Consider the following 27,452-nt stretch of genomic DNA (forward strand, 5'->3'; position numbering starts at 1 on the left):
AGCTGGAATTGAGTTTACTCATTTTATAAACTCACATGTGGCTTATTTTACATCTTATGGCATGATTTTTAAGCTACTGTTGTTCCTTTTCTGTTGTAAAGGAACAACAGTAGCTTAAAAACAGTCAAGTACAGGTACAGGTACAACGAAATTAAGGTGACCTGAGGTCCCCCTTAGGTGCCGTAGAAGTATTGGAATAAAAATAAATAAAAAAGTAAAGGAAATGTAAAAAAATAGAATAAAAAAATATGTAAAAAAGCTATAAACACTACCATGACATAACTACCCCATGCACACATAATAAGACGTAACTGTTATTGCACATCCATTATTGCACTTGTTTGTGAGAGATTATTGCACATTTGCAACACATGAAGTTGCAAATATGAAATTATTGCACAGGTGTATTGAACATTATGAGAATTTTAGTATGAATTATTGCACATTCACATTATTATTTATTTAATGTTCGAGTTGTTCATTGTGATTACGGCTCTTGCATGGAGGCCATTCCTCAGTCTAGTTAGTACTAGCCTTCAGTGTTCTGAACCGTCTACCAGATGGAAGCAGTTCAAAAAGTGAGTGTCTGGTACAGTACTTCAGTACATGTACTTGACTATGTTTCATCCATCTAATATATCGACTGCCCTGCAGAAGGACGAGGGGGCTGCGTGCGGCCTTTCCTAGCCGTCATAGGGTGAAAGGCGGGCTACACCCTTTAACGGCACTAACATGGAGAGACAAACAACCACTGACTCCTGTACACAATAGGGACCGATTCAGAATCACCAATCAACCTAGCACGCGTGTCTTTGTGGGAATGTGGGCGGAAGGTGGAGAGAAAACCAACACAGGGAGAACATGCACAGAGAGAACCGTGATACATGTCTGTGGTATTTGTCTGTTGATGGGAACAGAGAGGACAGAAATTAATTACACCATTAAGAAACAGAAAGGCATTATTAATTGGCAAAAATATGAAGAAGAGTAAAAGCAGTAGAATAAAATATCTAAATGTTACTTGATAGAAGAAAAAATGCAATAATATATTTTTTCATTGTTTATTTTAAGTTTAATATTATATAATCTATGACACCTTTATGTAATCCCTCGTGACCTCCTTTTAAAGAACATATCATCTACACTCGTACCGTAATTATTCATTTATTCTGCTTTATCTGCTCCCTGTCTAAACACTTAAATGGAACAGAGGCAGAAATGTCATTTGTAACTTCTCGTCCGCGTTCATGCAAAAATAAATCGCTAATGACGGGGATTAGCTCCCCGGGATTCTGCCCTCACACATAATGGTGGGTTTGACGCACGGGAGGAGCAGAGCTCGGAGTGGACAGGGCCTTGAATTCAAAGGCCACTGGGAGATAAGACGAACGCATCTTTGTTGTTTGGATTATTGTCTCACTTGGAGCACATCCCCCTTCGCAAATGAAAGCATTTACGGTAATTAGCTTGGCTGAAGGGGATGATCATTGCGAATTTTAACAAAGCTGGATAATGATAGTTCTCTTAGGATTCGGAGAAACAGAATTAAAACCTTTTATACTGGCTCTAAATTAGACATAATCACCATCATCTTTTTTATTTTTTATTTTTTACTAATAAGAACAATTTGCCACGCATAAAAAGTGCACTTAGTTCTATGACTCTTTTAAAATAATTAAAATTGCTTCTCAGTGTTGAGCATAATAGGGAGTCCAGATACTAATGACAGGAGGCAGGAATAAGACCCCCGCAGAAACCACATCAACAAACGGCCATTTCTCCCTACTGGATGTTTATTTTCTCTTCAATCTCCCTGGTGATATCCGTTTTATTATTCAGAGTGAAAACTGCTCCTAAACGGGCCTTTTGTTGCACATCTTTCTTCCTGCTTGGCCGATAAATCCACATGCACACAATGTAATCGAAACCAGTGTTCTGGAGGGATGCCCAAAAAACTGGAGCTGTTATCGCAATCAGCGTTACACCCCAAGTGGCACGCTGTGGCTAATTACACTCGATTATTAAATCCAGCATTCTTTGCAGTGGTGTCATTGTCACTTTGGGCACATTGCTACAGGTGTTTCCAACAAGCCTGGACCTGCAGAGGATTTAGGAAAAGCCTGCTCTTCCACCTCCGCTTCATAACGTGTTAACATTCCTCCACCAGTTTGGAGTATCACCTCATGGAGAAGGGACTTCCTGTTGAGCGGTGCCATTTTGCGATGAATACGTCCCCTTCATTCCCTTCTCCTGCACCAACGTGCGAGCATTCTTAAGCCATTACAAAGGGATGCTGGTCTGTTTGGTTTTTAAAAGCGGCCCTGGCAGTTATTAGATACACACTGTGAAGCCTGCCGTCAACGTTCGCACATTCCTCCGGAGATGGTGGACGGCGCCCACGCATCTCAAGGAACACGCACAGGAAAAAGAAACCAAAGATACTGTGCAGATAGGAAACGCCAAGTCATTATAATATTTATCGTAACAGTCCTTTTCTGGGTCAACCAAAGTAGCTCAAGGTGAGAAATGTTAACTACAGGATGCTGCATTTGAAGAGGCCCCTGTAAATTAGATGATGCAACATGCAGAGACTTCAGCTTGGCGCCAGAGGTGTAAAAGTCCAACAAACTCCAGCGATGTCAACGGAAAAAAAATTCTTTGTAACCCAAAGCTAAAGAAAAAAGCTTATGACTCAGTTTTCTCCATGACCCCAACACAATAACAGGCACATGTGGTTGTATTGCACTTAATCCACTATTATTTTTTTAAGCAGATATTTTCCGCTTCTCTTTGTCATCTTTGACAAAAAATGATCATGTTTGTATTTTTGGACAGTGACATCTGAAAACTTCACCGTACAGGCTGTGACAAATACATGCCCTTGTTGTGTTTACTTAAAATCCATCATTATTTTTTTAAAAAGTGCTTGTTAACAGAGTCAAAACAGTTGCTTGATTAATTCATTGGAGCCTTGTAATGGAGTCTTTTATGATTGGAATAATACATGATCTGTTTTTCTACCGGGAAAACATGTATAAGGGCTCTGAAACATTATAAAGGGTACATTTGTACCATGAAAAAGCAATTGAGCTGTTAATCAGCCAAGAAAAAGGTGAGTCATTAATGGATACAGCCCCGTGGATGCCTGTGAAACTTTGTCACGCTTGCCGCTTCAATCCCGTTAAGCTGTCCATTCTTCCCAAGCGCCTTCAAAGCTGTCTCAGGGGGACACAAAACACACTCCCACAAACACAGGTGGCAGCGAACTGGTCGGTCCACTATTCAGAATGACCTGGCGTCCCATAGGAAGGGACACACCTTCACCTGCGATGTCTCAACACAACAAAACCTTATTAAAAATCCGTGCACATGTAACTTTTCGGCGGCATGACAAATGAACTGTTTTTATAGGAACACTGTGGAGGTGTGATAATTGCTGGGATAAAAGCTTTGTGGAGCATTTGCATATTTATTGACATAAAAGCACATTGAATCTAATTTCTTAATGTGTCATTTGTATTTAGAAACATGAAGTAGTCCGTCGGATGGGCTCTCGTCGTGTCCTAAAGCAATTAATTAATAACTGCACCACGTTGCATTTAATCTATCACAGCAGGAGTTGTTATTGACGACAAACCATCAACGTGCTGCGTTGTGTGTTGTGTTAGCTCGGCTGCAGTTTTAACAGGTTGCCTAAAAGTCGTTTGGGTTTGTTTGTATTGTGTTCTTTCAGCGGTTATAGAAATGATCTTTTTGATTTGCTTTTTCTTTTATATCTGTGACATTTGCCTAAGTTTAACTTTAAATTGCAACTAAATCATCAGGGGTGTCAAACTGATTTTAGTTCAGGGGCCACATGCAACTTTCATCTCAAGGAGGACAGACCAGTAACACAACAGTGCATTAACCCATAAATAATGACAACTCCAAATGTCCCTTTGTTTTGGTGCAAAGAAGAACATTATAAAAAGTGTTTACGTTTAACAAACTAGGTCTCAGTGTCGTGTTATGTCCACAGCTCTCACTAAAACTGTATGAAACCTAGGATTTCTATTGGAAAAATTGCAGGTAATGTCTTCACTGTAATTTTTTGCACTTTTCAAATTCATCCCGCTGGCCAGATTAGACCCTCTGGCGGGCCGCTTTTGGTCCGCAGGCCGTATGTTTGACACCTGTGAACTAAATGTACATTTAATTGAAACTAAACTTGAAAACCAATCCAAACCCCTTTCTTAATGCTCAAATAAATTTCTCCAAGATTGCGATATAAAAAAAAGACTTACAGCATTGCACATGCTACAGTTTGTCTTATCTTTGCATTATAGTTACATTCTGTACACTTTGAATGTAAAGTGGTAGCGTGTTTCGTACCTAGGAAAAAGGTTCACCTGCATATCTCCAGTCACCTGTTAACACCCTGAGGAAGGAGCACCTGTTCACCTTCCTCCACACACAGTCTGCAGGCTGTAATTACCGTCGGCGTTATAAATATCTGCGGCCCGTAACTCCAAATCTCATTCCAACAACTCGTTAAGGGCTGCAAGTAGAGCTTTGTAGTTTGGCAGGCAATGATGTTTTATCTGCAGGAGTTATTGCACTGCCGTAGAGCAGAGCCGGTTTTTATAATGTCTTTGTGAATTTACAGATTTGAAAACGAAAGCAGTCGGCTTTAAGAACATGCACAACTGTTGACTCCTTTCATGGAAGAATACGACTGTTATTGTTGTGACTGAAGGTTCTGGTCAGCTTATGGAGGTTTTGGCCTCTGAGGAAGGGGAACAATACAATCATCTCCAATGAAAACTTTCTGAGATGTGGTTTTGTTTTTTTATAAAAACACAGTCCGAGCATCTACAATAGAAATCATCAGTTTTTAGCTCTGAGGAAAAACATTCTTAATCCCTCATATTACTTCCATGCATTCATGGAATTTACACTGTCAGATGTAGCAAAGAGTGAAATTAGACATCAATCAAACATCAAATGGCAAAGATTAATGTGCACGGAGACGTCTTGGCTTTGATTTGAGAAGTTTGTTGAGGGTGCTCTCCCAGCTGTGGTGTTTCCCTCCCTCTGCTGGTTCACAAATGAGACGCGGAGAAGAATACATTCCTCATTTTGGGGGTAGCTACCTCACATCAGGTTTTCAGATTAAATTAGAGTTATAAAATGTGTTTCTAATTCTATTTGCCAGCTTCAGATTAAGTAAGACACTGCCTCTTGAAGCATAGATACATGGAAATGTCTGCCAAACTATTTTCTGTTACTGACACGTCAGTCATATATATATATACTTTATATTTATTTTAATGATACACAAGGAAACAATGATTCATTGTGACTTCTATTTGCTTTTGAAATATAAAAACAAAAACCTCTTGTGTCTGTTAAAACAGTAGCTCACACCCATTATTGACCTACCTTAGTTTTTTCCACACCTCCTGTTATACAAAACACTGCTGCTGACGTGTTTTACTGTCCCTCCTTCGCTGCTGCAATGGCACGAAGAGAAAAGGGAACATGCCATCCGCGTTAGTCAGGATGATGATAGGATGTCATGAGGGGGGGAGAGTCATTATTTTTGATGATGAGAAAGATGTGCCTATTTACAGTTAATTATTCAGGTTTAGAGGAGAATGTACTCATATGTACATGAACAAATGTGTCACCTAATCTATGAGCACGCACTCTAGAATCCATGGCACACTTAGAAATAATCTATCCATGGTGTTTGACTAATGCCAGCAGAAGAAGGTTTTACTGGCATATGAGATTAATTGGTCAATCTCTTCCTCCTCAGTTGTCCAACTCGCTCGGATCAATTCAAGCTCAATGGCGCAGCCTATTGGTTTCAAGCGGCATTGCAGCTGAAGACTTCCCGCTGGCCCCCTTTATAAATAAATAAAAGGTCTGTCGTTGCGCGCGGTCACGTGATTTAAGCGTAACTGTCTTGCGTCAAAGGCGTAGGTGAATCCGGAAGTGAGATGCTCCGCGGTCCCAACAATGGTGACCTCCTCTGTTTAGAGCTAGAAAACCATATTTAAAATGAGCTATAGACATTTTAGGTGAAGCAAAAAGCAAAGCGATAAGATGAGATGTCCTGAATTTGAGTTTCTGGTCGCTGGTAAAATTTAATAAACTGCCTCTGAAGGCGAACAAGTATGGACCGTAGCGGAACTGGAGGAGGCTCCTACACGGTAAGACAAGTTGACATACTGTAGTTTTTTAATCGTCTGTCAGTACATTTCTTTGTAAATAACGTGATATAGCAGTGGTTCCTTTTTAACTTTTTCCAAATATTCAACTGATAACGACACAGAACATGCTGGGCGTTTAAAGATAACGCTATAATTATGATAAACAAACCTGACAACACTTCCATTTTAAGCATTTATAGGAGTCACCGAGTACAAGGTGAACATTTATCACCCTTAACTGATCTGCACATATCTGCTCAAATCATTTTATTGAACCAAACGTAATTCTGTGAATGTTTTCTCCTTTCTTTTTTATTTTAAGGACAATCTCATTGGGACTTTACTGGCCATCTTTGGGAATGTTCTTGTCAGCATCTCCTTGAGCATTCAGGTACAAAACTAGATCTTGTGTTTAAAAAAAAAAAAAAAGCATCTATATGTATTTGACTCATCCACGAAAGCTGGTATTTTAGTTAAAGGTCTCGTATACAGAGTATTTTTGTGTTTTTTCTAGTTCTTTCTCAGTGTGTACCATGTCCTCTTGTGTCAATCCCATGTGTCAACATAGCTTCTGGGCAATGCTGGAAAGTAACTTGCATTTAATTAAATACTGCACTGGTTTCCGTATACTTGCACTCCGCTACATCTTAAAGGGACACACTGAACTGTTTATTCCCCTTAGCATATCAGAGCTTGAAAATACAGCTCATGATTAAAGATTAAACTGGCGGTTTCCAAGCGTTTTGGCTTCATCTCCTAAAAAAAAGCTCGATCTTATGTCGGGTGGCACAGTGGCACTTCTTCCACTGCTTCTTCTGGGTCAAATAAGTATGATTACTAATTAGGGCTAGGCTTTGACTACAGGGTTGTTAGCTTATGTGAATGAGCACCTCACTGTCGTTGTTCACTGCCATTACTGGTCTTCACTTCACTTCTGCTTTTTTGATTTACAGCGTCACTCATGTGAATCTATTTTTCTTCGTGTGGTTTAAGCCCCCCCTAACGATTTAAGCTATTTGTACTGCAGCAGACTTTCCGTTTACTCTCTGTCACCTCTGTGTTCGTCCTCACAGAAATACAGCCATGTGAAGATAGCAGGAACGAAGGACCAGCGTAGCTTCTACCGCACTAAAACCTGGTGGGCTGGTTTCATATTCACCTGTTTAGGGGAGGGAGCCAACTTCGTCTCTTATGCTTTTGCGCCTCTTGCTCTTGTGGCGCCTCTCAATGCAGTGGCTGTCCTAAGTGAGTATTTACTCCATGCTCCAAAATATATCCTCAGTTATGTCCACACATTAATATTCATTGTAATAATTGATATTTTACCTTATTCTTTTTTTTTTAATGTTTTCCAGCAAGCTCAATTTTGGGCTTTCTCTTTCTACGTGACAAGTCTAAACCAAAAGACTTTGCAAGTGAGTTTGAATAAGTGTGACTGAAGATATGCGGTTGCAGAGACACTCATGCAAATATCTCTGAGCGTGTGTCATTATATGCAAATGTTTAGCGCCGCCTCATGCAGCTGCTCTAATTGACTCAAATTACAGTATGTGCGTGGTGTATTTGGTTGGACACGTAACAAGTTATAAACACAATCTGGCTTTGACTTCACCAGGACTGGTTCCTTGTAATTAGTTGTTTGTTTTATGTTATTTCAGAACACTATGGGCTGAGCTTCCTGGGCTACATCCTAACTATAGGAGGAACATACCTCTTTGTAACATTTGGACCAAACTCTCATGAAAAGCTCAAAGCAGAGAACATTGTGAAGCACCTCGTCGGGTGGCCCGTTCTCTTGTATCTGGTAAGATATTTTCAGTAACCGTATGCAAAACAACTGACTCATGCGTAACATTCAAATGGGAATCTCTGTCATAAGGGTGTAAACATGTAACGTATAAATATAAGGGTGGGGATCAGCTGAGGCCGCACGATATTATACACTGCCTGGCTAAAAAGTCGCCACCTAGATTTAACTAAGCAAATAGGTACGAGCCTCCTATTAGGTAATTACTGCACGGGTGATTATCTTTCAGCTGGCAACAAGTTATTTAACCCCAACTGATGTAATGAGTAGCTTCTCATTTCTTAAACAGCCATGTGGAAAGACACATCCCGTGGTCGTGGAAAAGATGTTAGTCTGTTTGAGAAGGGTCAAATCACTGGCGTGCAGGAGATTGCAGAAACTACTAAAATTGGGTTAAGAACTGTCCAACGCATTATTAAAAACTGGAAGGATAGTGGGGAACCATCGTCTTTGAGGAAGAAATGTGGTCGGGAAAAAATCCTGATTGATTGTGATTGGACACTTACACGTTTAGTGAAATCATATCGAAGACAAACAACAGTAGAACCCAGGGCTATGATTAATAGTGAAAGTAAAAGCATTTCCACGTGTACAATCTGAAGGGAACTCAAGGGATTGAGACTGAACAGCTGTGTAGCCTTAAGAAAACCACTAATCAGTGAGGCTAACTGGAAAACATATGGTCAGAAGAGAGCCAGTGAAGTGGTGCACCCATCATGCCTAGTGCCTACTGTACAAGCCTGTGGGGGCAGTGCTATGATCTGGGGTTGCTGCAGTTGCTCAGGTCTAGGTTCAGCAACATTATGTACCCAAAGAATGAGGTCAGCTGACTACCTGAATACACTGAATGACCAGGTTATTCCATCAATGGATTTTTTTCTTCCCTGACGGCACGGGCACATTGTGAAATGTCATCACTCAAATTGTGAAAGAGTGGTTCAGGGAGCATGGGACATCATTTACACACATGGATTGGCCACCACAGAGTCCAGACCTTAACCCTATTGGGAATCTTTGGGATATGCTGGAGAAGGCTTTGTACAGTGATCAGACTCTCCCATCATCAATACAAGATCTTGGTGAAAAAAGAATGCAACACTGGATTGAAATAAATCTTGTGACTTTGCAGAAGCTTATCGAAACAATGACACAGAGAATGCGTGCTGTAATCAAAGCTAAAAGCGGCCAAGCGTAATATTAGAGTGTGTGGCAACGTTTTTTTTGGCCAGGCAGTGTATTATCACAATACTTAAGGCGTGATGCCATGTTAGAGCGGTTTTAAACATTTTGAGTTGATATTGGGATAACAAATACTGACATATTTTGTGATTTATTTATTTTTTAACTAAAAATGATTTGCCCAAAGTTCACAGTCAAAACAGTCATAAAACTAAACGGTTTAGTTAGCTTCAACAGCACCATCTAGTGGACTAAAAGCAATAGTTTTTTTTATTTTTATTCTCCTCCCAGAAAGTTCAATTTGTATTTGCAAATAAAAGATTGAGACTTAGCACCTGCGTATGGATAAAATTATCTATAATATTATTCATAAAATTTTCATGTCCGATACACACACATGCTAAACCGTCATTCTTGCTCAGCCATAGTGTTTAAGATCTATCGTGTAGACATGCACTATGCCAGACAGTGCACAACTGCCTCCAGATAGTAGGTACATGCAGAACGGCTTGTCTGGCATTCTTGACAATAACCAGGCAAGCTCCACCTAATTTACTGCAGGGCTCAGTAAATATCTCATGCTGTTTTTTGTTATTTGGTTTCCAATTTGGGCACAAATTATGTCCAAACACATAAGTAACTAAACAAAAATCCCAGACTTTTTGACCAAGGTTGTTATTCTGCAAAACATTTGTCCCTTTCTGGCTTCAAGACTAATGGTAATATCACTGAACCTTCCTGTGCTCCATAGTTTATTTAAGTATTAATCTGACTTTCATTGTCCTTGTTCTTCATTGTTATTCTTATTGCCAGCTCCTGGAGATTATCACGTTCTGCCTGCTTTTGTACTTCTACAAACAGCGCAGCGCTAACTTCATCGTTATTATTCTGCTGCTGGTCGCACTGCTGGGTGAGTCTCCTGCATTAAAGCCAGCCTCATTAGGCTGCATTACCACGGTTTGATTGTTCGAACGACACCAGAGCCGAAGAGAAATGATTCTTACTCGCTCGCTTGTTCCGTGTTTAACTGTATTATTTTTTTATTTTTGTCGCAGGCTCCGTCACAGTCATTACAGTGAAGGCTGTGTCGGGCATGTTGGTTCTCACCATCGAGGGCACCATGCAGCTTAACTACCCGATCTTCAGCGTCATGTTCGTGTGCATGGTGGCATCGGCGATCTTCCAGGCCAAGTGAGATACCTTTAAGTATTGCTGTAGCCTTGCCTCTCTAAAAAATGAAAGTCCTTGTATGTCAGGAAAGTTTCCCTTTTCACATTTTTTATAAAATTGTCGCCCTAGATTTCTTTCGCAAGCTGTTAAGCTGCATGACTCCTCTCTGACCGCCAGCGTGAACTACATCATCTCCACCTGCTTTGCCGTGGCAGCTGGTGAGTTGTGCCATTCTTTGCTGCTATATTTCTCTTTGGGCATGTCATCATCTAGCACAACGGAAATTCAGCAGTGATCTCGGAGCCTGAGTGGCAGAGTTGAAAACTCCTTCTTTGCTTCTGCTAAACACCTTTAGGGTGTCAACGTGGAAGTAACCGAGGATTTTTAATTTTTTCTGGTTTTCAGGAGCTGTGTTTTACCTAGAGTTCAACCATGAAGACGTCCTTCACATCTGCATGTTTGTGTTGGGGTGAGTGTTCAATCCGTTGGCCTTTTGTTTTCACAGGAAAAAAGGAATTACAGTAGGAAACGGTGAAAATGATAAAAGTATTGGAGGCTGAATTCCATTTAAACGGCTTCGGTTTCAGGGTCCTGCTATTGTGCATGCTGCATTTAGACTTACAGGACTCTTAAATAGAACAAAGTCATTTTAAATGTTACTATTAATGCCTTTGCCTTTCTTATGCTACATCCAAATAATAATAAGAACAAAAAACAGACGTTTGATTTGAGTAAAGGCTGAAGCTGATCATTTTTTTCCCCCCTTTGTACAGAGTTGCATTCTGTTTCCTTGGGGTCTTTCTCATCACCAAAACCAGGAAAATGACAAAAAGCTTTGAGCCATATGTCACCATGGATATGGCTAATGGTTAGTAAAAAAAATATATATAAATGTTTTAATCAATGCCGAAAATCTATTAAGAGTTAAAGTCAAACATACCCATTCAGTTTTAAAGAAAAGTAAAATAAACAAAATGTAAGATCCGTTACACATTTCAATTTGTCTAGCTGACATTAGGTTGTCCGTTTACCTGTCCGTTCCATCGTCAGGTGTCCCAACGATTCATGACAAAGGCTTGGTGGTTCAGCCAGACTTCAATGGCTCTTTCTCCTACGGAGCCCTTGTCAACAACGACGGGGTGACTCCTGCTACTGTACCAGTCGACCTGGAACAACCACCAGTCATTTCCAGATCCCCCGAATCGTCTCGCGGCCAGCTTGACCTAAAGAAGGACTAAAACGGAGTACTCCTCCCCCTTTATTCCGTTCAGCTGTAAACAGCATTCGAAGGATCTTGAAAAACTAAGTCGGGTATATTCTTTTTCTTTTTTCTATCACAAACACCAACCAACCTCCTGACCAGCGTCCACTGGGTGTTTTAGACGTTCCCTTATTGCCTTACACTCATCTGCACATGCTTTCCTTTAAAAAAACTTGAAACCAAAACTCTGAAAAGCCTTCCTTTTATGTGAAGCTATCGACCGTATGCATTCCAGAAGTAACGTGGAGCCATGAACTGTTGTGGTGGGTTCACAAACATCAGAAATGTGACATTGAAACTTCCTGCCTTTTACCGTGTCCTCAAATATTTTGTGATTTCGTTCCCATTCACTCGTTAATGGGAATATATAAAGATATCTGCTCTTCCACTGAGGATTTTTACTCCTCAAACCAAGGCTGTTATTGACCCATGGTGTGATGTGGCTGCAGAGTTTCCAAGAAGAAGACATGCCAAGGAAGATTTTCACTTTAATATCTGCCTCTAACTCAGTATTTACTCACTGCCTCTCATTCTTGGGACTCCATTGAATTATTGTTTCATTATGTGACCAAACACTGGGTGTAACTGTTTTTAATGTATTGTATTTATTAATATTGTCTAATAATCTTCTTACTGTGCCTTGAAAGGTAGCTTTACACTAAATAGACTACTGGAATATGGTACGTAATACAAGAAGGTGTGTGATAAATTACCACGACGGTTTGGTTGGTAAAAGGCAACCCCCTGTCAGCGCCTCTCTAAAAGCATCAACCCTTAGAAAAGCAACAATGCTTTGGTCGACTCTAAAAGAAATTAAGTTACTGGGAATTGGTAAATTCTACGTCGTGCTTTCGGCTTCAATTTAGCCCGTACATTTAGCCTTGGGAGTTTCTGATGAAAAGCAAATCTAAAATAAACATGTGTAGTTAAATATGCACAACTACCAATGTTTCTTTCTTTCAGCATTTATTTTAAATGTAACCATGCCTGTTTTTTGTTTTTTTGGGGGGTTTTTGTAGATAAGCTAAAGTGTATGCTGCAGTATGAATTGCTGCACAAATGGTACTCTTTGACACGTCTTCCCACTGTTAAGCAAGGATGCCTTGGCCCAATGTTCAGTTCAGACTAGTCTTAAATGTGTCGTCTGTAAGCACTATGTAAACAAACTCCATCTTGTTATTAATTATGCCTTTTAATGGAACCAGGATTGCTTTTAATATGAGTGCACTGAAGCTGTAAAAGACCTGTTCCGTTGTAAATTACTGTATATGTAATCTTGTGTCATAAATTTAACGTAATGCAGTTTTGTCATTTTTTTTAATCATGCCTCGTGGGTTTAGGAACACATTAACAGCTGTGTTTGCACAAGTCTCCACATTAATCTATTTAAATTCAGACTGATGTCTTCTGTTCTGAGCGGGTCTTTCTGACTTTAACTTACTATTTCAATGCCTCTACTTCTGTTTGGAAGAGGAAGAAGGTCTATTCAACAACAACAAAGTGCTCCCAGTTACACTTTTGTGACTGTAAAATTCCACTCTTGCAATCCATTGTGAGATTTGGTATGCGGAAAATCCTGCTGACCTACCTGGCTTAGTTTTAACAACAAAGAACCAAGTTAAAGTATGTCTCAAAGTCTCAAAACGCTGAAAAATCTAAAGTTCAGCTGTTAAAATCATCAAATCTTATGCGTGCAACAGGTGGCTGCAGAGTAGTGAACTGTAAATCTGGAAATATTTCATTGCCATAGTGTGGACTTATACACGGTAGGAGAGGCGGTTAATAGTTCCTTTGACCGATTCGACCCTCCGGTATGTCCTTGTGAAATTATTAAACCAGTTTGCAGCAGAACGCCCTGTGCCACTTTGCTTTGCTGCTTGATCGCCACCAATCTTGACGCCCGAGCATCCTCCCCCTTGCTGCACCCTGATTGGTCGCCGAGAGCATCCGCCGGCATCTCATTGGTCTCACCTGCGGGGTCCTGACGCAGGAGTAGGGTGCATCAACACATAGTCCGATAATCCAGCAATGTAATAACAAACAAACCCCCACGCATTTGACAGCAGCCGTAAAAATATCAAAGCGGCCCCCCTCTCTTTTTTTTTTTTTTCATTTTTAATTAATTTTTTTTTTAATTCAGACCAAGTCACCTGAAAACTCCGCCTTTAAACGTGAAATGGCTCGTTTGTGCCGCTTTCACTGACGGCGGCAGTGAGGTGAGTAACAACACGGATAAATGCGTTTACACGGATTAGAAAGGGAATTTAACGTCTGCGAGCGCGACCGTGGATTTGTTGAAAGTTCCCAACAAATTTCAGCTTTATTATGTGTTTAAAAAAACATTATTTTGGTGTTGGGGACAAAGTGTTTCCGCGAGATACTCGGTTGCTCTAATTATATATGCTCGTGCCGCTATTTTGCACGCGCCCTACGTAATATCCAGGGGTTTCCTCGGTGAACACGCGAGCCACATTTCAGGGTCACGATCCTCTACGACCATTTAGACAGCTGATGTGTGGCGTTATGGTGGCACTTTTGCTTTATTTGCACGTTTTTCTACAAGAATGTGCGTTTTTTTGCTTAATGAAATAAACTTTCTCACAGTTGTTACTTTAAATATTAGACACATGGTTATTTATTTTTTACGTTAACCTGCTTAAAATATTCATGATAAGCGCCATTCGGATGTACTGACCACTAGATGGCAGTATAACCTCAGTTTGTGATAATCTCCTGCCAGAGAGGAAGTTTCACACATAAACGTCAGACTTCACCCAGCCTATTTATAATTGGTGAAACTGTTGTAGTTTAAGTCAGCCAACATAAAAATTTAGCAACATATAAGTGGTGCTTCTAATAATAAAGTAAAAGATAAAGAATTATTTCAGGCATTCTCCTCTTTAGAATGTGATATGTTTCATTTGTGACCTCATAATGACACCAACAGATGTAATACCCTGGACCTGCACCGCTTCCTAAGAGGTGAACAAGTTGAGTCGCTAATAATCTCCCAAATTTCACCGATTTTGTAGATGTTATTGATCAGCGTCTTGCCGTAACTGCGCTCAGCTTGTTTCATTCTCATACCTCATAGTTGTATTGTGTAGGAACCCAGCTGGTGGCATTCCATCGTTTTGGCCGGTAGGATTCTTAAAATTTAAAGCCAGACATTGCAGCAGTGCTTAGCCGAAACCTGTTCTCTTAGTGATAAATTAGGCTGGACCTACACCACGTCTGCAGAGGTGAACTAGTCCCTCACAATGTCCTGTTTCCCCCTATGGAGACGAGGCTGTGCTCAACATGTTTCATTCCTGCGCTTCTGTTGTTGTGTGGTTTAGGACCCGAGCTGGAGACGTTCCATTTTCGTAGCTGGTAACACTTAATTTTATCATATTTAAAAAAAGTAAAGACCGTCATTGTTGTTTCTAGTAATAAAGTCACAGATCAAGCATTATTTAAGTTTTGTTGAATTAGATAATTTGGTGACCTTGACTACTCTCCTAGCCTGTGACCTCACAGATGATGTTGGTGCAATTGTACTATATACTATATACTATTATATAATATTCTAAGTGTGACATCACAGATGAGTGAGTGTAGGTCGAGCACCCTGGACTTATGTCACACCTTCAGAGGGGAACAAACTGAATCGGCGACACCTCCCTCTGGATGTTAGTGGTCAGCATAATAAGTGGGCCTTGGGAAAGCTGTGCTCAACTTGTTTCTTCCTCGCTCTTCTGTTGCTGTTCGGTGAAGGATCCCAGCTGATGGCATTTCATCATCATAGCTGGTTCATTCCAACCCCAGCCCCCCTCTTCCAGGGTCATTAGGGTACAAATTATCAATCATCAGTCATCCAGGACATGACACTAATCTTTATTCTCTCACGATCTGCATGTCGTCTATTTAATCCCTATATAACATTGTGTCACTATCACTTTGTATTCAGCATCATGTTCTTCTTATCTCCCAATTTACAATTTCCTAACTTCCCCAGTTCCCAGCCTGTTCGTTTCCCACCAGCCTCAAAAGGCTTCAAGATGCTGCGAGAAACTTCCAAGGCGTGGAGCAATGGCTCAGAGGCCTACAGCAGCGATCCCGAGGAGGACGAGGAGGAGGAGGAGGAGGAGGAAGAGGACATGGTGTTTGGTGAGAGCGATCACGACGGCATGGCGGAGGAGATGATGGACCTGAGCGACCTTCCCACGGCCCTGTTCGCGTGCGGCGTCCACGAGGCCGCGTTCGAGCAGGACGCGCACAGGGTGAGATGCGGCGAACTCGCTTTCTGGGTCATATATATATTTGTGCCGTGCGCGCGTTTGTTTGTTTTTTTTTTTTTCTCTGACTGGGTGCGACAGCGTGCGCATGTTTGAGTCACCTCGCTCAGTGTGTCAGCCCGTTCATGATTCAAAGCCCGGCAACACGTGTGCGGCGTCATCCTCAGCTTCTGCTCTTCTCCGTCGAAGTCCAGTCACGGTCTCAAGCTGCGCTGCTGATTGCTCATCCGCAAACGCGCACACACACACGCATTTGCACACCTGATGCTGTTATTTATCTGCCAGGGAACATGAATGCAGGGCAGCGGATTACACCGTGACATGCACAGAACTGTGAGCCATACTAATCCATGTGTCTCTGCATATCATTCAGTCGTCATCTCATGCGGTGTATTATTCATGCCCACTTATGATTATGGATTTAGCACCAGGCCTCATACAAAAGCCCACATACATACTTGTTGCAGACACGTGCAGGCAGATACATTTGAGCCCATGCACACATTTACTGTATATATTCTGTTAAGGCCTTTCTGTGGCTTTCCGACAGCGTTAGAGCAGGAATACTTGGATCTTGTGTGCTGGAGGAGGATACAAAGAAAAGACTTTTAATTTTCTGCCCCTCTAATCCAATTACGCTGCCCTACCGTGCCTCCATCTTTCCAGCTGGCATCCTTATATCTCCCTCTCTTCTCTCTTCGTAAGTCTTCTTTGTCACTTCCATCCATCTCTCCCTTTACCGCATCGGCCCCCTAAAAGCTATCTAACCCGTCTTCTGCATCACGGCTTTCACTTTCAGACTGCAGTACGCTAACTTTTGTAACTTTCTTCTCCTTCCTCAAGTCTTTTAATAGCCCCTTTCTGTCTATCGCCTCAGCCTTCTTTATTTATCCTCTCTATGCACATAAATGCAAAGCAGAGAGGCTATATCTGGCGCATGCACAAAATCCCTTTAAATGAATCACTCCTGCTTTGTGAGTTTGCTGTTTGTACACCCATCGCTCCTAGCGGCGGAGTCCGCCCCCTACCCTCCCTTTCGCTTTGCCTCCTCACTTCATTACGATTCGCACTCCGGCTTTTAAGTGGAAATGCCTCCCACACACCCTTCAGTCAGTACATGTCAATAGAGTGTTTTCCATATGTTTCAAGTAAATGAGCGGCGCTAAAAATAGAACTTTTGACGTTTATTTTTACTTTCAAAACGAGGACACGAGGGGATGCCATGCGAAATTAAGTTGCTTCTGATATTTTTTCCCCCAGCGCGACGATGCTCGTAGCAGTGCTGCTTGATTCTCCGCATGCACCCTTAGAATCTTATTTTAAAACTGTAAGATTTTCCTGACTGCTAAAAAACATCTCTAAATTCGCTGTCAGTGAAGAACAGGGACACGGCAACCTATATTTCTGTGTCTTTGGGCTCTTGGCTTCCTCCCAGCGCCGACATTACCTTCTGTTTCTGTTCTCAAAGGCCTGCATGCAGGAGGATGGGCTGTTTCTGTAATCACACTGTGCTCTTTGAGAGGAGGAAGGAGGGACAGAAAGAGAGAGAGAGAGAGAGAGAGAGAGAGAGACATACATGTTGCCCCCATATTTATAAGAAGCTCTTAGCACACAGTAAAAGCCTTTTCCTTTCTCCTGCATTAGTGAAAAGTAAGTAAAACCTAGTGGCACACTTTCTCTTTTATCTTCAGTATTTTGTTCCGCCGACCAGCTTTAGGCTAAAATGGAGAGTGCTTATTGTTTCTTTAGGGAGTTCAGCTGAGGTCTGGTCGGATCAGCCCATTTCTCCCCCGACGTGATTGGGTTTATTATTCCCTCACTAATTTAAATTAATTCTCCTGATTAAAACAGGGCTGCGACACTACACTTAATGATCTTGCCTGGCACTCCAATCGCCTGTCCCAATTAAAATATCAAATGGGCTTTGTTTATCAGTCTCCACATGTCTTGCTTTTTTTTGCTTTTTTTTCTTATTCAAGGTGCAGCATTTAAGCTGAGGCTTTTCTTTGCGAAAGGTTTCAGAAAGATGAAAATTCTTGGATGTCCTTTGAGGGATCTTTTCTTCCTCATTAATGTGTTTTTAAATTCTATTTCATTGTATTTTTCCTCCCGAACAGCATTTTTCATTGATTGTTCGTAGAGAGGATTCAGTTTGATGTTTTCTTTAGTTCCTATTTTCTAACGATTCCGAATGTCAGAGGGTGAGTGCTTGTCTTCATCTTGGCAGAAGCTGGCTGACTGTGTGGCTTTATCGTTATATTCCCGACAAACTATTATAATAAATTATAATATTGTCAATAAAATAAACAAAACAAAGTCCTTCATCCACCAAGTAATCATTACCAGCATTTTTTAATTTGAGTGATATTATTCAGAATAATGATGAGCCTTTGGTACATTATGTTCTATTAGCCTTGACTGCTGATCCTGAGTCGCCTACAGTTTTCTTGTCCTGGCTTTTACAGTGTCTCCTGAGGACTGCGTATACTATTTGCAATACCGTAGTCAAGCGTGGCTTTTTATTTTTCACATGATTCATTATCTGCTGTGCGGCGCCCTGCAGAAAACAAGTGTACATGTACAAGGAGAGGGGCAGTTAGACACAGAGGTGTGTGTGTGTGGGCAAAGTAACAAGGCGAAGCGGTTTCTGTGCTTGTCAAGACAAAGGTCAGAGAAGCCATTATAAGTCGTCCCTCATAGAGTGCAGTGTATATCAGGCCTAATCAGCAAAGAGCAAAGCCTTCGTTGCTTCTCCTGCTCCTTGTCAGACTGTGCTCTCCTCAATCCATAACCAGTGCAATCAAGCAAGCACCGGCTGCAGAAATATAGAAAACCAAACAATTTCTACTGTAATGGGATTATGCTGGATTAATGATGCCATCTTTGTTTAAATCAGTATATTTGAATTACCAGTAGATCAAATAAATAACATTGATCATCTTGTGATAATGCAATGGGAAAACTCTTGGACCTGGCATTCATGTGGATGTTACTTAGACATGTAGCACCCACCTAGACTGGACCAGACCAGGCACCCCCACCCCATGGCAATGACACACTGTAAACTGTAATGATTCCTCATCCCATTTACAGCAACATCTTGTTTCGAGAAAAATGTTACAGTAAATAATCCACTAGACACCAGATTTCAGCGGGATTGATTCTGCACAGGAATCTTATTTCTAAGAAAAATAGACAGAGGTGTTTTCTATAGATTCAAGCAGGCAGGACAAAAATAACGACAGTGTCCGCTAGATATTTGCTGCAAAGATTTTCCAAACTGTACCTCTTAGCGATGCATTAGCGGTGCGGCATTAATGGAGTGCTTTAAGTATGTGAAAAGTTGAACTGCTCTCGTGGACGTTGTCTGTCCCACTCGAGCGCAATGTGTTCGATAGTGTGACTCACCTATAGTGGATTATAGAGTAGCCCAGTGCCGAGTGCAGCTGAAACATCAGGCACTAAAGATGGTGTGATGTGAAAAGTGAGAAGTGAAGTGAGTGTGTGCGTGTTTGATGTCCAAATGTAATGCATGTACGTACAGTGTGCGCGCGCGCGTGTGTGTGATTGTGATATGTTTTCATGTGTCAGACTATGGTCTATTTTTGGGTGTCAGTCCTCGAGGGGGAACGTGAGGGAGCGGGTGCTTGGCAGGCTGAAGGTCAGACATGATGCAGTGCGGAGTGAGTGAGTGCCCCTGGCCTCATGCTCCTGCTGCGGCCTGGATATTATTCAGGTACGCCGACAGGGGCCGTTCCTCCGACCTGGTGTGTTTGTTTTGCTTTTCTTCGTTACGGACAAGAAAGCAGAAGGCAGTTCAGAAAGTGTGGACAACAATGGAAACTAGTGCAGCACTCAAGTGTTATTTTTTGATGAGTACCCCAAGTTTAGGTTAGCTGCATGATTTCCCATTGAAACTGAAGGCTCTACTGAGTACATACAGTGCTCTAATACAAGATGATTAATACAGACTGAATAGGGAGACAGAAAATGGCCCGTCACTCTCTCCTGTTTGCTAATTACACCTTAATCTGTGGGTGTGATCCCAACCCAAACAGCTTAGAGGCAGTTTGTGTCAGTCAGGCTTGGTTTGCACTTCATTTCAACGGCCACTGCCTTTTTTTGTGTGTGCCATCTTGAATCAACAGCACTGAGCAGCATTTAAACGCACCGACAAAACCACGATTCGAACTAACAGCTCGTGGATGAAACCAAACGAATGGTTTGGTTTACCGCAGGATCTATACGACTTGCAGCTGTTTAACTGGATATTCTGAGTCATGCTCCATCGCATGGGAAAAACGTAAACATCTTCAAATGGGGATCATGTTTACCATGTTCAGAAAAGAAGAATCCATGTAAATATCCTCCTCATCTGCTATTCACAACTTCATAGGTGGAAATTTTCAGAACAGGCCTTTTTGCTGGCGTTTTCAAAAATGGCAGAGGTAGATGGCGAGATGATGATATTGTAATTCACTCGTGTAGAGTTTTCTTTGAGGAGAATGTTGATATTACCAACGGCCTGCATTTGCCTTCCTCACATTTACTTACCCGTTTGTTATTGTGCTAACTGTTAGTCTCTGTTGCTTCTAGACGGCAACTGTTGCCCAATAGCAGCGCTCTCACAGTTGGGCCCCTTCCATATTTGCTCGTTCGGCAGTAATCGCGACATTCCCGGCTTTGTCAGAGGCTGTTATCAGCTTGGTAAATTAAGTGGTAGTGGTGGATGGTTTTTCCTTTGTGTAAATATTTGGGAAACTCATACGCAAATATGAGTTTCCAGATTGGTCAGTTCAACTCATCTGCGTTTTTTTTTATTTTTTTTTCACCACAGTTTGCTGAATTTCATTAAAATCCCATGGTTTCTTGACACTACATTGCAACCAGTCTCTCTTTGTGTGTGTGCACCCTTTAAATTGCTTAATTCTGTATAGGGTCTGTGCAGCTGTACACTGTCCACTAGAACAGACATCCATAATACTATTAGCAGACACTTTAAGTCAGGAGTGTGTCTGCCTAGTCTTGTTAGTTCATAATTTACACACCTCCATCCACTATCTCGGCAACTATGATTGAAAACACCAACACTCCTCTTTTGTACAGTACAGATTTTAGGGGGAAGATTTTATTTTAACAGAAGATTTTACAGCACTGTAACTATTTATAGAAACCATTTTTTTATCCTTCTATTGAATGAATTATGACATAAATGAGATAAAATAATTTTAATGTGGTTTTATTACTCAAAATGCTTAAATACGATTAAGACTGTGGAATTAATCGTATTCTAATGGTAGCTTGTCTAAAATAACATCAACATCATTATTTTTCAAAGCACCGGCCGTGGCTCAGTAGGTAGAGCGGGTTGTCCACGAACCAGAGGGTTATACCGAAGTGTCCTTGAGCAAGACACTGAACCCCCAGTGTGTGGCACTGGTGCGTAAATGCATGTGTGCTCGTGTGAGCTAATGGGTAGAAGTGTCTGTGATTGTAAAGTGCTTTGAGCACACATAGGTAGAAAAGCGCTAAATAAAAACAAGGCTATTAACCATTTACACCCATCAGCCACAACATTATGACCTCTGACAGTAGGAGTAAATAACACTGACAATTTTGTGACAATACAATGTTCTACTGAGAAACCTTTGGACCTGGCATTCATGTGGACGTTACTTAGACATGTACCACCCACCTAGACCAGACCAGGCACCCCCACCCCATAGCAATGACTCTCCTTGATGGCAGCAGCCATCCCCAGCAGGATACAGCCTGAGTCACGCATACAAAAATGGTTTAGGAACAAGTCTAAAAGCATGAAGAACAGCACAAGGTGTTGACCTGGCCTCCAAATTCCCTAGATCCCAAACTGATCAAGCATCTGTGGGATGATCCACAGAGGCCCCTCCCCTCAACCCACAGGACCCAAAGGCTCCCACTAACAACATTTTGTTACCAGACACCACAGGACACCCTCAGAAGACCATGTCCATTCTCTGATGAGTCACAACTGTTTTGGAGGCACAAGGGAGACCTGCACAATATTAGGAAGGTGGTCATAATGTTATGCCTGATTAGTGTACGATCGTAGTCCTGATTACCTGTGCTTACACCGAAGACAATAACATAAAAACTGAAAACTGGTTAAAAGACAAATCATTTTTCCAATGTCACGGTTGCTAACGTTAGCTGTATCCACGCTTGTCAACTGATGCTGACTAAGTCTACAGGCTTTCAGTGTTTTTCTTTGGCACTGAACCACCACACAGTGTCACTTTGGGTGCTCATAATTTGCAGTGATCATTTTAGATCTTTGAATTAATCATCATCTTTGTCAGCTCTCCTTTCTATTCTCTACTGAGAGCCTGTACTGTACGGTGATGATATCTGCTTTTAAAAACATTTCTTTCATTACCTTGCAATTTTGAAAAAGCCCTTCACACTGCAGCTGATCAGATACAATTACATAAGTCTGCCATTTCAAACATATTTATAGCTATTTAAAGACGAACATCCTTATATCCTCATCATGATAAAACACTTTGGTGTTGCTGTATCTTACGGTACCTCCCACTCACCTCCACATGAGAGCTTAGGAGAAATCATGTTTTTGCTCTTTGATGTGTGATTATGATTGGTTTTGTGTAGGGTTGCGCATCTCGCCCCGCCCTTCGCCAGCTACACAAGGGCTGATTACGAAACTGTAAGATTTAGGATGCTATGTAAGCCACTCTGTTTTTCTGTTCTCAGCCGTGCTCCTGTGATTCTATTTAAATAGAAATTATTTTCTGGTTCACTCGGTCTATAAAAAGCAATGTGCCGTGGGTGCTTTCAAGAATAGAACAACAATAGAGTATGATCTCTCTTTTTAACTGATGCCAAGTAAAAAAGGGACTCTTATGAAATGAGGTGTAAATGCAGTCATGCAGTCCATGAAATGGGGAAGTGTTCTGCAGATGATTGCTTTTGGGGCACGAATGCATAACAATAAGGAGCTGAAATAAACCCTCAGGCAACAGGAAGTTTAGTTAAGCTGGTTGTGAGAAATAAATGGAAAGCAATCCATTTTTTGGATTTTTGGCGTGTCTTTCTGTTTTCTATTCGTGCCGTAGAGATGAAAATTGTTAAACTTGGTCTTTTCCTTTTTCCCTTTCTGTTTACTTGTGTAACTGTGTTGACATTCTTGATGTTGTAGCAGCGGTGCGCAAAGCCAGATCCCCTATGAGATTGTTTTCTTAAGGTGTTTATTGAGAGAGAGGTGTTAGTGGCAGTGGGAGAAGGAATCTAAATCAATTTCTGCCGCTTGTCGTTTACAGGAAAAGGACTTTTGACGGCTTGCTGTTGCTGATTTTTGTTTCTGCAGTCATGTATGTAACCTTCCCAATTCCGTCTTGTTTACTTGTGATATTCCTTAGGCCTTTTATTTGTTCCATTTTTCTGCATTTAAGTCCCTCTGCCTCTCGCTGTCTCTGTAATGTTGTTTATTGACGGCCTGTACCCAATCTGGGGGCCTGTGGGATATTCAGTTGAGCATCTGTTGCACTGGTGCTTCTTTGGTTGTCAGAAACAGATCTGAAAGCTATAGTATACATGTTAATTCATTGTTATTTATCGACCAAACTCATGCTTTAAAGTTTGCAATCGCACCAGCGCCCCACTTGCGCTCATCTCAGTTGCCATGAGGATCACACAGCTTTCAATTAGATGTGTTTGAAGTGAAAGAACAGAGGGCTCTTCCTATCCTCTAGTGAGGAGTCTATGGTTCCTTTCTTCCTCTTTGTTCGTCAGAAAATGGCACCCATTCCTCAGAGTGCTGCGTTTTCTTCGAAGCTCTGAATCCGCCTCGGGTTCTCTCCTGCCTGTTGTGTCTGGTATTGTAGCTTGTAGAGGCGATGCCTGCGTACGGGTCGCAGAGTCTGCCTAGCCCATCCGAAGATTTGACCTGATTTCAAAGCAAAGCAATCAGTGGAACCATCGGCACGTGTCGCTCTGTACATCCTCTCCCTCTCCCTCTGTCTCTGTCTCCCTCACACAGCTACACGGCTGCTCTCCAGCTCCTAAGCTGCTGGACTGGGTTAAAACGCTCAACAGCTGCTGGTGGCGAACCAGATGTGGGCTGTGAACAAAGAAACACACTATGCTGTCAGTTCCCATGTTAGGCTGTTTGTAAAAGCTCCCTGTACATAAACAGCTTTTTTTATTATTTAGGAACAAATGTAGCTGTTAACATTACTGAGCATTAGTGTTCATATAACATAGGAAGCACATTTTCTCCCATCAACCGTACAAAATTTAGTCACTGGTGCAAATGGTTTCTATAAAACGGCTAGCAGAGCACTATTTATTTCTACATATTTTCGTATTTCCTGTACAAACAGAGCTAAAGAGGCTGCCCCCTCCAGAAAAGCCCACTCTGCTCTGATTGGTCAGCTCCAATGACCTGGACCATCCATACATGATAAGAGCTGAAGACAGCAGCATGAAACATAGACGCAGGGGTGAGGCAAGAGTTTTCTAGAAAGTGTCATTGGACACAACATTAGTGTACACCCCCCCCCCCCCCCCGTGCACGATGAGTAATCAACATTTGAGTAAAGTCAAATATGTACAAAAGAAGTCTTGTTAGTGTTGGGCCAGACATCAAATTTAATCTGATGGGCACATTAAACTTGGAATTGGGTCAGTTCCATATATACACAAGATACACTGAGCTAATACAACAGATAAGGCGGTAATAATTACTTTAATTCTTGTCCAAACTGATAGCTGAACATAGTAAAATATCATCCATCATAATTTCCTACATGTCCGGAACAGCTTTATATAACTTGCTTGACCAGCAATCTTGCTGCATCAAAATATATTTTATTTGCAAGACAGAAAAGGGGATCACATTTGAACATTTTTACAGTTGAGAAACTTGAATCAAACATCATTTTTTCACTTTTAGATCCAATACAGACCTCCCACACCTCATGAACTTAAGTGACATCCCATTCTTAATCCATAGGGTTTAATATGACGTCTGCCCACCCTTTGCAGCTACAGCTTCAGCTCTTCTGGGAAGACTTTCCACAAGGTTTAGGAGTGTGTTTATGGGAATGTTTGACCCTTCTTCCAGAAGCGCATTTGTGAGGTCAGGCACTGATGTTGGACGAGAAGGCCTGGCTCGCAGTCTTCACTCTAATTCATCCTGAAGGCGTTCTCTCGGGTTGAGATCAGGACTCTGTGCCGGCCAGTCAAGTTCTTCCACACCAAACTCGCTCATCCATGTCTTTATGGACCTTGCTTTGTGCACTAGTGTGCAGTCATGTTGGAACAGGAAGGGGCCATTCCCAAACATTGGGAGTATGGAATTGTCTAAAATCTCTTGGTATGCTGAAACATTATGAGTTCCTTTCACTAAAGAACTAATTGGGCCAAGCCCAGCTCCTTAAAAACAACCCCACGCCATAATCCCCCCTCCACCAAACTTCACACCTGGCACAGTGCAGTCAGACAAGTACCGTTCTCCTGGCAACCAACAAACCCAGATTCGTTCATCAGATTGCCAGAAGCGTGATTAGTCACTCCAGAGAACGTGTCTCCACTGCTCTGGAGTCCAGTGGGGCCGTGCTTTACACCACTGCATCCGATGGTTTGCATTCTACTTGGTGATGTATGGCTTGGATGCAGCTGCTCGGCCGTGGAAACCCATTCCATGAAGCTCTCTACGCACTGTTCTTGAGCTAATCTGAAGGCCACATGAAGTTTGGAGGTCTGTAGAGATTGACTCTACAGAAAGTTGGCGACCTCTGCGCACTATGCGCCTCAGCATCTGCTGACCCCGCTCTGTCATTTTACCACTTTGTTACAATACCACTGACAGTTGAGTGTGGAATATTTAGTAGCGAGGACATTTCGCGACTGGACTTGTTGCACAGGTGGCATCCTCTCACAGTACCACGCTGGAATTCACTGAGCGACCCATTCTTTCACAAATGTTTGTAGAAGCAGTCTGCATGCCTGGGTGCTTGGATTTTATACACATGTGGCCATAGAAGTGATTGGAACACCTGGATTCAACTATTTGGATGAATGAGTGAATACTTATAGTGTATCTTCACGCAGCTCCTTAATAACTGTCAATAACAGAAGTTAGATGAATCCAGAGGGAAGAGACTGTCGTGGGTTGCATGATTGTTGCATTAAATAGATGTTCTTAACTTATATATGGCAGTATATAAATATACATGAATATTAGAAATTCTACTTGGGTCGTTGTGCGTACAGATCTCCCATGATAACAGGGTGGTTGTTTTTAATTAGGAGGAAAGAGTTACAGTCAGAGCTGACCTCTGGGAGTTGTCTGTCACTGTTAATTAAAGTTTGATTGCCAGAAGTCATGTAAGACTATCAACAGTTTTCACATCCAAACGATTTAACACTGCAGCATACACGTCCCCTGCTCCACATCTCATCCTGTCAGCTTGTCTGCAGGATTGAAGCCACCAGATAAAACGGGTTTGTGGCTTTGAAAGATTGTTGATCCAGGCCGCTTGTGTTTGTCATTTACAGCTGATGGCTGGTGTCTGCTCCTCCGAGATCCTCAGGCATTCATGCGGTCCTCTCCACCTAGCAGGACCTATTTTCACTCGCCCGCTCGCTACTTTTATTCTCTCTGTTCCAGCCCTGTTCTCTGTTTTCTCTGTTCTCCCCCGCTCTTTCTCACCTACACTCATTGAATCTGTCTCTCTGCCCTGTAGACATTCTTTTATCCTCCCATCCCTCTGTCTCCCCCTGGCTCCCTGTGCCTGTACTTGGCGGCTTGCTTTATAAATAGCTTGGCCTAGATTACAGCAGCTGCATTGGCGCTGGCACCATGGGTTGGTTTGGCAGGGCCGAGTGAGGTAGCCCGTTGTTGGAATGGGCTGCCAGCGACGGGATGGAGCGCGTGTGCATGTCCACACGCGAGCGAAGATGACGAGGATACCTGCAGCCGGCATGCATGCCTGCCTGCAGCAGCACAGCAGCTACGTTTGATTTTTTCTGCTGCCACATCACACACATGCATGCTCAGACACACCCACACGCAGACAAAGCTATTGTGTTATATTTTTATGCTTTTCTGTTCTGGGTGAAAGGCTGTAGCGCATAGATAAATACTACCGTGTGTGAGTTCACGTGCATAGTTTGAATTCACAGGTCATGTAGCGCAAACATAATATGTCGTAGCATGCAGTTTTTATTTGCAACTGTGCATACATGTGTGCACTCTGGGCATGCGTACATCAGCCCACCGTGATGATCCACTGCCCTGATTTCCCCCCTCCCTCCTGCTCCTCTGCAGAGCTCCACTTCAGAATACAAATTCTGCTCGTCAGTTAAGTCGGAGGCACAGCAGCTCACCCTTAAAGCATCTCTGCTGCCTCTCTGCCTGCTCCTTTACTCAACTCTTATAAAATTCATGTTAGAGACTCTGCAATAACTAGATTTCTACCATTTTGCTGTGTATTATCATCATACTGCATCCATAATCATTCATTACCATGAAGAATTTGGGGTTAAGCCAAGGAAAAAAT

General features: G+C 41.9%; 2 protein-coding genes across 3 annotated transcripts in view; both read left to right on the forward strand.

The window, feature by feature from the left end:
- Positions 1-5,924: 5,924 nt before the first annotated feature.
- Positions 5,925-13,328, forward strand: nipal3 (NIPA like domain containing 3). Its single transcript, XM_084569433.1, has 11 exons — positions 5,925-6,197; positions 6,520-6,588; positions 7,271-7,442; positions 7,553-7,612; positions 7,856-8,001; positions 9,997-10,093; positions 10,239-10,374; positions 10,483-10,571; positions 10,759-10,822; positions 11,127-11,221; positions 11,404-13,328. The coding sequence occupies exons 1-11, from the start codon at positions 6,162-6,164 to the stop codon at positions 11,589-11,591; spliced, it is 1,152 nt and encodes a 383-aa protein (XP_084425559.1). The 5' UTR covers positions 5,925-6,161; the 3' UTR covers positions 11,592-13,328.
- A 1,904-nt stretch (positions 13,329-15,232) lies between these two features.
- Positions 15,233-27,452, forward strand: part of rcan3 (regulator of calcineurin 3) — a 34,376-nt gene continuing 22,156 nt past the window's right edge. Inside the window, exon 1 of one of the 2 annotated variants that reach the window (XM_084568734.1) lies at positions 15,233-15,876. In XM_084568734.1, coding sequence (XP_084424860.1) covers positions 15,478-15,876 — 399 coding nt within the window. In that variant the 5' untranslated portion in view covers positions 15,233-15,477. The remainder of the gene's footprint in view (positions 15,877-27,452) is intronic. The other variant, XM_084568736.1, reaches the window with a different exon arrangement.

The sequence above is a fragment of the Chelon labrosus genome (assembly GCF_963514085.1).
Source record: "Chelon labrosus genome assembly, chromosome: 20".
Taxonomy (NCBI): domain Eukaryota; kingdom Metazoa; phylum Chordata; class Actinopteri; order Mugiliformes; family Mugilidae; genus Chelon; species Chelon labrosus.

What these genes read in the sequence shown, in the direction of transcription:
- nipal3 (XM_084569433.1), top strand. Translation starts at nt 6,162, where the DNA reads ATGGACCGTAGCGGAACTGGAGGAGGCTCCTACACG. An exon ending in CTGCTTTGCCGTGGCAGCTG is followed by an intron (nt 10,572 to 10,758) that starts GTGAGTTGTGCC and finishes TCTGGTTTTCAG; the next exon opens with GAGCTGTGTTTTACCTAGAG. An exon ending in ATCTGCATGTTTGTGTTGGG is followed by an intron (nt 10,823 to 11,126) that starts GTGAGTGTTCAA and finishes CCCTTTGTACAG; the next exon opens with AGTTGCATTCTGTTTCCTTG.